The following is a 10,811-nucleotide window of genomic DNA, read 5'->3' on the forward strand; positions in this document are numbered from 1 at the left end:
ACTCTCATTTCTTTAAGGAAACTCTGCATCCAACCTGGGGCTTCAACTCAACAACCCAGAGATCACAAGTCTCCTATTTCACTAAGTCAGCCAGGCACCCCCCTGGGCATCCTTCATGAATAGATGTAGTTCTCCTGAGCCTTCCTGGGAGGTAGGGATTATAATAATAAACTCAACTTGTTTGAATACAATAGACCTTAACCTTAACGTGGTGCTAAGTGCTTTATTTACACAGAGCATCTCAAGTTAATTCCCATAAAGACTCTATGAAGGAGGCATTATCTTACACACACACCCCTCCTCCTTCTCCCATTTTATGGCTTCCATGGTGGTCCAGAGAGGTGAAGTGATTTGCCCGAGGTCACACAGCACAGAAGCTGCAGAGGTGACGTTTGAATGTGGATTTATAGAGATTTCATACCACTGTGAAGTGGACCCTTTTTGCTTCTCCTGGGATATTTTTATTTGCTCATTTCTGGCATGAGGATGATCTTCTCAGTGTCACCCGAGAAGAGGATGATCTTTCCCTGGACCTTGGTCATTCGGGGCCATCCAATCATAGGCAGGAAGCTGGCTAGGACTGCACTGAGGATGGCAGTCACATAGCCCCAGCCCAACTGGCACTGCCCACCATGGTACACAGAGGAGGCTCCACAAGCTTCCTTGGCGAATGGGGAGGCCAGGCTGATGGGGAAAACCAGCAGGCCCACAGTGATAGAGGTGGCTGGAGAGAGCAGGAAGGAACACAGTGTGTCAGTCAAGGGGCTCTGGGCTACCCTCATCCCAGGACTCACTGATCCACCCTCCTATCTACCCACCCGTGCATCAACCCATTCACTTACATACTGACTTAAAACCTATCCTTTTAGTCCATCACTCAACTAGTCCTCCACCCAGCTGTCCATCTACTCACCCATCCATTCAACAATATTCTAACCCTCCCATCTCTTCATCCCCCATCCACCTATCCATTCACTTATCTATCCATCTGCCCATCTGCCTACTTAGTCACGTGTACCCCACCATCTATCCATCCATCTGCCCACCCATCCATCTACCCACCCAACCATCCCACCACCCATCTACCCACTCAACCACCCAACCATCCATCCACCCACCCAACTATCTCTGTCCACCTACCCATCCATCCATCCATCCATCCACCCAACCATCTGTCTACCCACCTATCCATCCACTCACCCAACCATTCATTTGTCCACCCATCCATCCACACACCCAACCATCCATCTATCCATTCATTCACCCATCCATCCACCTACCCATCCATCCATTCACCCAACCATTAGTCATCCACTAATATATCTATAGATCCATCCATCAGTTCACCTACTTACCTATCCACTCTCTCATTCATTCATTCACCAACCCACCTTTCAGTGCATGCATTCATTCATCACAACTGTTACAGGTGTGCTCTGTTGGGCACTAATGACACTAAAGAAATAAACTATATACCTCCTCACCTTTAAGGCACTCTCAGTGCAGAAGAATCACATAACCCTAGCTCCTCTTGCTGCTCTTCAGCCACATTGGTCTGCTTATAGTTCTGTGACCCTGCCTTGCTCCCTTGTCTCTAAGCTTTTGCCCCCAGTGTTCCCATTACTGAAGTTACCTTCTCTATTTGACCAATTCCCACCTGTACTTCCAGACTCAGATACCTCCTGTAGGAAGCCTTCACTAACATCCTCTATCCTCCTGGGATTTGTCCTTGTATCTTATGCTCATCCCTATCTTATCAAATACCCACTGAGTTGTAACTACCTGATGCACCCTGCCCCCACCAGACACCGCACAAGCCTAGGACAAGGACTATATATAGCTCCATCCATTGATTCAACAAATATGTAGTGAGCATCTATTATGTGCAAAGGCACTGTGCCAGGTGCTAGCAATGTCAAGGCAGACATGTCCTTGCCCTCAAGGAACTAATGTAGTGGAGAGAGATGAACAATGATCAAGCAGGCAGATAAGTCTTAAGTGCTGTGAAAAATGCAGAACAAGGTGAGAGGTAGGAGAATCTCAGGAGAGGGGAGCTCCGTTACCTAGAGGTCATGGACGATCTCACTGAAGCAGTGCTATTTGAGCAAAATAGAGGAGCAAGGCATGTAAGATCTGAGAAAAGAGAATCCCAGGCAGAGCATACAAATGTGGTGCATGATGGAATGGAAAGCAAGCCATGTGGCTGGAGCAGGTTGAGCCTGGCAGAAGGGGTAAGAGGTGATACTGGTGAGGGAGTGAGGGTTTCATCAGGCAGAGCCTCCTCAGCCATGACGAGGAGTGTGGATTTTACTTTGAGTGTAACAGGAAGTCACTAGAGGCTAGATAAACCAGTTTGAGTGGCCTGATCTAATTTCAGTTTTGACAGGACCTGTTTGGCCAGCGTGGCAGACAGACTCTAGGAGTCAAAGGTGGCAGCAGAGAGACATGTGAGGTGATTGTCACTCTAATCCAGGTGAGAGGGGATGGGAGATTATTTGCATGAGGGTTGCAGTCAAGCCCTCGGCTATACCATCCAGAGCCTAGGTGGGACTTAGAGAAAAGCAACCCTCCTGGGGAGTTGCAGCCCTGCCATTTCACAGCTTAGTAAGTGGAGCATAGCCTAGATTTCAGCATCTCTCAGCCCTCAGCTGGCTCCTTTGTGCAGTGCACAACCTGCTCAGCTGTGTATGGTGGTCCCGGTAAAGATGATACAAAGTGGTTGAGTGAGAGAGAAACAAAGGGGTACAGACTGTTAGAACTGGGTTTAGCTAAGGGCAGGAGAGAGTGATGTTAAGTATACCACTCCCTCCCCATCATTTCTGGCTTGCTAAAGGACCAGAAAGTCTTCAATCCTAGGATTTATCTCTGAGATTCAACATGCTCACAGGTTTATTCATTCTTTCCTTCCTTCATTCATTCAACAAACATGTTTGGAATGGTTACTATGTGATAGTGGATTTACCTGCAACTGCCTGCACCCCTGGCATTGGGCCACTGCCCCTTCTGGGACACAGCCCTTTGGGGGCCAGGGCCCAAGATAGGAGGAGAACTGCATTAAAGGCCAACAAGAGCCATCCTCCAAGGAGAATTGCAGCTGAGACCTGCCAGGAAGAAAGAGGAGGGTGGGTTTTGAATGGGGCGGGGGTGGAGGGGTGGGGTATGTCTCTCTGTTTACTGGCCAGCTACTGAGTCCTCAAAACCCCAAGAGGTCTGTGCTATCATTACCACCATTTTACATGTACACAAACTGAGGCCCAAGGAGGTGGAGTCATTTGCCTCAGGACACACAGCTAATTAAGTGGCAAAGCCAGAATTAATACCCAAACTTACAACCACCATACCCCACCTTTATGACTACCTGCTATATGGCGGGATCACCAGGAGAGGCACCTTTGTAATCATGGGTTTCAGAGGCTTTATAATCTTCCTTATTTACTCCCAGTGTTGGCCTGGGAGTCCTGACCCCTTGTCCACATTGTTGAAATTAGTGATGCTCATTGTAACAGACTTTCAACACTATAGCTGTGGTTTTCAAACTTAGCGGTGCACAGAGGGTGGCCAGGTAGGTGTATGCAGGTTGTACACTGTACAACACTTGCAGATGCCTTGGGATCATCCTGGATTTGTATATTCATTACAATTCTTGTCCAGCAGATGGCAGTACAGTGTCCTGAAGAAGGGGGACCTTTTCTTAATCTGTACTAAGGTGCTAAATGGACTTGGAACTGCCTTCAGAATCTGGCTGTTTGCTAAAATGCAGATCGCTGGACAGCACCGCACACCTACACACTCAGAGGCTCAGTGTGGGGAACCAGAACTTGGCCTCCCACACCCCTGTCCCGGCTCTGGTGGATTTGATAGCACCCCTGAGGTCCCCGCCCTGGTCTTACCTTCCAGGCAAAGTCAGGAATATCGTCCAGGGACCTGAAGGTCCCACAGCTCTGGTTCCAGCTGTCACCCCGAGGCCAGGAGCAGTAGGTAAGGATGCCAAAGGAGAAGGTGTGGGACTGGAACCAGGCAGGAGAGATGAGGCTAAGGGCTGAGATGCAAGCTAAGGAGAGTCCCAGGGCTGCCCAGACGCTGCCCGCCATCAGGGACCTTCAATGACCTAAAGGTCGACAGGCAAGATGAGGGGTGGAGGCTGCTGGGAAGGAGAGGAACAGGAACTGGTGAAGGTGTCCCCCAGTCAGAGACCTGATCCCCAGCCTCCTTTCCACCTGGTGATGCAGAGGGAAGTCGTCATATCTGGGGAGGGGGTGGGGCTTTGCTCTAATAAGTTCTGGAAGTATGATAACCCCAAATTGTAGAATAAATGTGATTAAATAGAACTTTGAACACTTCCACTCTGTATGGAACATCGTCATTACTGGTCCAGGCAAGGCCTGTCCCATATTTCCTTCCTCCCTTCATTTGCTCATTCATTCATTCCTCGGCCCCTCAAGTATTGCACTGTCCAAAAGGGCTGCTTCTCCCCAGAAGGGGCACCATTTTCTAAATTTCACACAGATGCTGTGTTTCCAGCAGCCACCCTACCCATTAGCTCACTTCTCCCAATCACTGACCAATGTAATTATTTAATTGTATCTTTTTGTGTGGATGTTATTTTTGCAAAATGGGTATTGTTCCATATGTGTGTATTTGTTTAAAAAGACTTATTTATTTTATCTGAGAGAGAGAGTGAGAGAGAGCATGAGCAAGAAGGAAAGGGAGAAGCAGACTCCCCGCCGAGCAAGGAGTCTGACATGGGACTGGATTCCAAGACCCTGGGATCACGACCTGAGCTGAAGGCAGACTACCAACCAATTGAGCCACCCAGGCACCTCAGTGTGTATTTTTAATTTATGTAATTGACATTATTTTATATGTTGCCTTTTGCTGCCTACTTGGGGCACCAAGCGTGATCCTTTTAGGGTTGAGCTGTGTTTCTGTGTGTATGCCTATTCCATTTAACTTGGAGTTTTCCAGAAGCAGATCCTGAGACAAGGGTTTGGTTGTACTTGGGAGGTCGTCCCCGGGAGGAGGAAGTGAGATGGGAGAACACAGCCCCGTTAAGAGTTTTTTACAAAGCCAGCTGTCCCCACCCAGGGTGGCTCTGAGAGAGGAGGTATACCCAGGACCTCTGAGTTACCCCTCCTGAGGGCAGAGGGAGGTGTGGTCTTTACAAAACCAACTCCTTCCAGCAGTTGGTCGAGGGCTGCGCCCAATACTGGGTGGCAACAGTTGGTGGGGGTGCACAAGTGGGTTCTAGCAGGAACCAACAAGAGAACCGTGATAAAACACCTTGCAGGCAGATGAAAGCCCACTGCTGTGCAGAGACCCCATGACAATGACCTTGAGGGGTACGGAGCTGACCATGACAGGATTGGTCACACCGTTGTCTCCACCTGCTATCCCCTCTGCATTTCGCCTACTCTAGCCCCCTACCGCAGGCAGTTCTGCCATGGACGTCCGCGTGCCTGGACTTGTGCCAGAATTTTGGGGGAGTGTACACCTCGGAACACACTTGCTATCTTGGATGGCACATCTCTGTTTCCTCTGAGCGAGAAATCCTGATTCCTCCCCCAGGGAAGGCTGCCCATTCCACCATCTCTCCCTCTGTGCTGAAGGCACCTGCGAGCTCAAACATTAATCTCAGTCTCCTCCCGCCTTATAGATGGGATGGTAGAGGCCCAGAGAGGGCAGCAGATGCCCCCAGACTGACCCAGGAGGCCAGCATGGGTGGGTGAGTTGGGTGGGGGTTCTGTCCACACACTGTCATAGGCCAGGCAACTAATACACATCCTACAGCTCATATGCTTTGTGATTCCCCGGCTACAAGCCCAGAAGGCTGCAGTGAGCAGTGAGCGTGTCTTTGTCGACTGGAAGAGAGCCCACCCATGGCCCAGGTGGGTGCTATGACCTCATGTGTGATCAGGGAGGACACTGAGGCTCAGAGAGGACTGGGAGATTCATCCCAAGGACACAGTTAGAAGGGCCAGGCCAAGGGCTAATACCCAGACCTAATGAGTTGGCAGTGGTCCCTCTCGAGAGCCCCAAGGTAAGGGTTCTAATATTTACCAAGCCTCACCCACCTGCTGCAGGCCAGGCACTTCTTAGAGAAGTGAGGGGACATGCCCAGGGTCTCACAGTTAAGATGTGGGACAGCGGTACTTGAACCTGGATCTGTCTAACCCTTGAACCAGGACTAAGGTCAATACTTAACCATGCTCCTTCCCATCATATTGCTCAGCCTTCTTCAGCCCCAGCCTCTACTCTTCCCACTGCCTTCCTCACCCCAGCTCTTAGGTTTCTTCTGAGGCAGGGCTGTGCATCTGTCTCTCTCTGCTCCGGTGTGGCTGTTCCCCAGCCCGCCATGGGGCCAAGATAGCTCCTCTGGCCTGGTGATGGCATCTCCCAAGAGAATTTCATTTCTCTTATCCTGAGACTGCCCCCAAGCAACTCTGAAAGTGCCAGGTACAGACCAATGTTCCAGCCATTTACAGCCCAAGTAAATGCTTTCACTCTGGGGAGGCCGTAAAGGTTCAATTTCTGGCCCTCAGATGTATTGGCTATGTGACCTCGGGCCAGACACTTACCCTCTCTGGGCCTCTGTTCCTTCATCTGTGAAACAAGCCTGATACAGAAGGTACTTGGTGGAGTGCCCTGCACCTGGGAGGTCCTCCATAAATGGGCGTGTTGGTGATAATGGTAGTGATCCCTGCAGTGGCAATGGGACTGTTTACAGTATTAGTATTATTCATGGCTATTGTCTCATTGCTCATGTTGGGATTAGCAGACACTTCAAAGAGATAATAACCAGAAATGGAGATCCAGATTGCTCATGTGACTTGCCCAAGATCCCCCCACCCTGGGCAAATTAGGGGGAAAACTGGGATCTAAGCCAAGACTCCAGCCCCCAGACTAATGAGCAGAAACACCTTCCCCTCCTCTGACAACATCCCTCCCGCTCCTGTCCCCTTGGCTTGCTCTCAGAGAGGGAGGGAGGCAGGTAGATGGGGAAGATGGGAAGGAAGGGAAAGGTGCGGGTGATGCAGGGAGAGCTGAGAGTTACCCATTAGAGCAGGGAGGGTGAGTGTTGGGGTGCAGGCACAAACCACTCCAAAGGGAAGGCAAGACCCTGCTTCAACCACTGAGCAGCAAATATTTACTACCCCGCCTTCAGTGACCCCTCGACCTCTCCTGGGAGGACTGGGCATGATGCCCTTCCCTGCACCTCAGCCCTCAGCTCAGCCCCTCAAACACACTCATCGACAAACACAGAGAGAGTTACGCCACAGCCCAGCACAGCAAGGGCCTCCAGAGAATAACCAGAGGAAGGATGTGGGACGACTTGGTGCCTCAGACAGTCCTTGGAGAATATCCAGAACGTCACTTAAATATCACTAAATCGTCAAGTGCCAGTTACTGAGTTTTCAACTTCCCTTCATTCCTTCTCATCAAGAAGAAAGTCCCTGCTGGAGATAATCAGTCTCAAACAACTTTCAAACATCTGCCAACCTCTCCCATTTTTAATACATAAATAAAATAATTAATTAATTATGATTTCATTTTATTGAGAATGCGTGCACATGAGCAGTGGGCAGAGGGTTCTGAGGGAGAGAGGGAGAATCCCAAGCAGATTCCACTATGAGCGTGGAGCCCGGTGTGGGGCTCGATCTCACAACCCTAAGATCATGACCTGAGCCGAAAGCAAGAGTCAGGTGCTCAACTGACTGAGCCACCCAGGCGCCCCCCAACCTTCCCCCTTTTTAAAAATGATGGGGAGCTTTGAACAGGCAACAAAGTCTGAGTAAGAATTCAGGAATGTGGTTGCTGTTTCCTTGTATTTATTGTGGTGGTTTTGGTCTACGTTTTGCTGTGATGCTGGTTGTCCATTTAGAATTAAAAATGTCTTTTAATGAAAAACTGAGTTAATTTAAAGCCCCATCGTATCTGCATAATCATAGAGGTGGCTGGAGGGGGAGGCCGTGAGGGAAGGTGGCCTGGGGATAGCCAGCACTGCTGCTGATAACTGGAAGTGAGGCCCAGGAGGGCTGAGCCAGCCCAAGGGCACGCATGGTCAAAAGCGGCTGAGCTGCCAGCCAAGCCAAGGACACCCACATGTACTCCCCCGGGCTGGTGCTTTTCAAACCTTGGGCTTCACTTTGGGACTCCAAGTCTGGCTAGAACTTTTTAAACGTGGCAGGAGTCCTAGGCTTGGAGGCCAGCCAGTTCCTCTACCACTTCCCAGCTGTGTGACCTGGAACAAGGAACTCCATTGCTCTGGGCCTCAGTTTCTCCATCTATAAAAACAGATTGGACGTCCCAGGGGCTAGGGAGCAGGGGTTTAACCACTGAACAGGGGATGTAGAAAGAAGCAGACGGACCACATCTTCCCTTTCCCAACACTGTGACCTTGGGGAGACTGCCTCACTTTGCAGTCTCCCCAAGGGACTGGGAGTTACTGGGAAGGTTCAAGGGGGATAGAATGCTTGTGTGTGTCTCAGGGGGAGGGAGAGAGAAGCCTGGGCAGGGAGGTCAGGATTACAGTGCAGAGACATTTTATTCCCAGGATTAGAAAATCCCAGTGGCTGCTAGCCAGCGGGTAAGATGCAGCCCCTCGAGGGAGGGAGATGGAATTTTTTTTTTATTCCTACACCAAAATCAGCCTCTCCTAGGGGGTTGGCAGGATCCCGAGGGGTGTAATTCCAGCCAGGAAGCTGGAGAGCCCAGAGCCGACTGAGACCTGTGATTTTGCTCTCTCCAACTGCCCCTGTGACTCTCCAGGCGTTTCTGACCTTGAAAAGAGTTTTGTTCTCCAGATAATGTGCTCAATGTCACCTGGGAAAATCACGCCGACCGTCCAGGTGCCCAGAAACCTAAAGAGGCATTATAACCTGAAACCACATCCGGGCAGGCTCCAAGTAGCTGGAATCCACCTAAGGGAAGCTTGAAAGGGACTGAGCCTTTTCTCCTCCTGCCGCCCCCTGGCAAACACGTGCCTTGCTTCTCCCGGTGCTCTTATTAAGTGTTCTTATCAGAGTTCCCATATTCACTTTAAATATATCTATTTATTTATTTATTTGAGAGCGAGCAAGAGAGAGATAGGGAGAGCTTACATGGGCAGGGGGTTGGGACAGAGGCAGAGGCAGAAGCAGACTCCCCCCACTGAACAGGAAGCCCAATACAGGACTCCATCCCACAACCCTGGGATCATGACCTGAGTCAAAGGCAGATGCGCAACACTGAGCCACCCAGGAGCCCCAGAGTTCCCATTTGTACAGAAGACAAAAGGGAGCCTTGGGAAGTAAGTGGTAAACCAGGAAGTAAGTATAAGCAGGCACTCAGACACTCAGGCAACTGGTCTTCTGACTCTGTGCCTGATCCCCAAGTGGTATTTAGAAGTTAGTTTAAAAGTCAGATACAAGGGCGCCTGGGTGGCTCAGTGGGTTAAGCCGCTGCCTTCAGCTCAGGTCAGGATCTCAGGGTCCTGGGATCGAGTCCCGCATCAGGCTCTCTGCTCAGCAGGGAGCCTGCTTCCCTCTCTCTCTCTCTGCCTGCCTCTCCATCTACTTGTGATTTCTCTCTGTCAAACAAACAACAACAACAACAAAAATCTTTAAAAAAAAAGAAAAGTCAGATACAAACGCAGCAGCTTCCTGGGTGCTCCACCCTTCTGGCATGGTCCACCCTCCCACCTGACCTGGCCAGGGGGCATGCATGGTCCCAAAGGAGCCACAGTGAGTCACAGAAGGCAGAGCCATGGGACATAGGAGGCTAGAGGTGACTACCACTGCTTTCATGTGCCCCCACAGCCATGTCCCTTTCTCTTTCCTGGCTTCCATGTCCTTATCTGTTAACCAAAGGGGTAGGTCATTTATTCATTCAACTTCTATGTGCCCAGTCCAATGTGACCTTCATGGATACCATAGTGAACAGAACACACTCAATGCCCTCTAGGAACTTAGGGTTTTGTGGACAAGACAAACAGGAAATAATAATATAGTCTGTCTGTCTATCCATTCATCCATCCATCTAGTCAACAAACATGTATTGAGTATCTGTTACGTTCCAGGTAATGTTCTAGGTGTTGCAGATTTAATAGTGAGGAAAACAGATAAAACTGCTGTCCTCACAGAGCTTATACTCCAGAAGGAAAACAAGACAGTAAAGGTATAGACAAGTCCGTGTATAAGATGTTGGATATTAATAGATGTCATACAGAAAAATGAAGCAGGGAAGGCAGATGCTGAGTGATCAGAGAGGTCATGGAAAGCCATGAGAAGATAACCTTTGGGCAAGAGCTGTAGGAGCCGTAGGAGGACGGGTTTGTGGGGGAGAAATAGTCCAGGCAGCAGGAGATGTAGGAGCAAAGACCCTGTGGTGAGCATGAACTTGGCAAGTTTCAGGAAGAAAAGAAGCTGGGGAAAGTGGGGGGAATGGAGAGCCCTGTTGGCAATGGAGATCTTTGGATTTTAATTTTTTAGTGAGATGCAGAATCCACGGACAGGCCTGAGCAGGAGTGTGACAACCAATCTTGTGTTTTCAAAAGATCACTCGGGGGTACCCGGGTGGCTCAGTTGGTTAAGTGTGTAACTCTTTTTTTTTTTTAAAGATTTTAGTTATTTATTTGATAGAGAGATCACAAGTAGGCAGAGAGGCAGGCAGAGAGAGAGGGGGAAGCAGACTCCCTGCTGAGCAGAGAGCCCGATGCGGGGCTTGATCCAAGGACCCTGGGATCATGACCTGAGCCAAAGGCAGAGGCTTTAACCCACTGAACCACCCAGGCGCCCCAAGTGTGTAACTCTTGATTTCAGCTTAGGTCATGAGAT

General features: G+C 49.8%; 1 protein-coding gene across 1 annotated transcript; it reads right to left on the minus strand.

Annotated features, from left to right (window-relative positions):
- Positions 1-215: 215 nt before the first annotated feature.
- Positions 216-4,160, minus strand: TMEM211 (transmembrane protein 211). The gene is made up of 3 exons (XM_004766567.3): positions 3,891-4,160; positions 2,963-3,101; positions 216-724 (listed from the first exon to the last, which is right to left on the minus strand). Exons 1-3 carry the CDS (start codon positions 4,089-4,091, stop codon positions 462-464), a joined length of 603 nt encoding a protein of 200 aa, XP_004766624.1. The 5' UTR covers positions 4,092-4,160; the 3' UTR covers positions 216-461.
- Positions 4,161-10,811: the final 6,651 nt, after the last annotated feature.

This window comes from Mustela putorius, unplaced genomic scaffold (genome assembly GCF_011764305.1).
Source record: "Mustela putorius furo isolate JIRA1106 unplaced genomic scaffold, ASM1176430v1.1 tig00000578_pilon_pilon_pilon, whole genome shotgun sequence".
Lineage (NCBI taxonomy): Eukaryota > Metazoa > Chordata > Mammalia > Carnivora > Mustelidae > Mustela > Mustela putorius.

Bases quoted from the DNA above. Each gene is read 5' to 3' on its own strand.
- TMEM211 (XM_004766567.3), bottom strand. From the start codon at position 4,091: ATGGCGGGCAGCGTCTGGGCAGCCCTGGGACTCTCCTTAGCTTGCATC. The intron at 3,102-3,890 runs GTAAGACCAGGG...TCTTCCTGGCAG, and splicing joins TTCCTGACTTTGCCTGGAAG to GTCTCAGCTGCAATTCTCCT. The intron at 725-2,962 runs GTAAATCCACTA...TGCTCTCTCCAG, and splicing joins AGGGGTGCAGGCAGTTGCAG to CCACCTCTATCACTGTGGGC.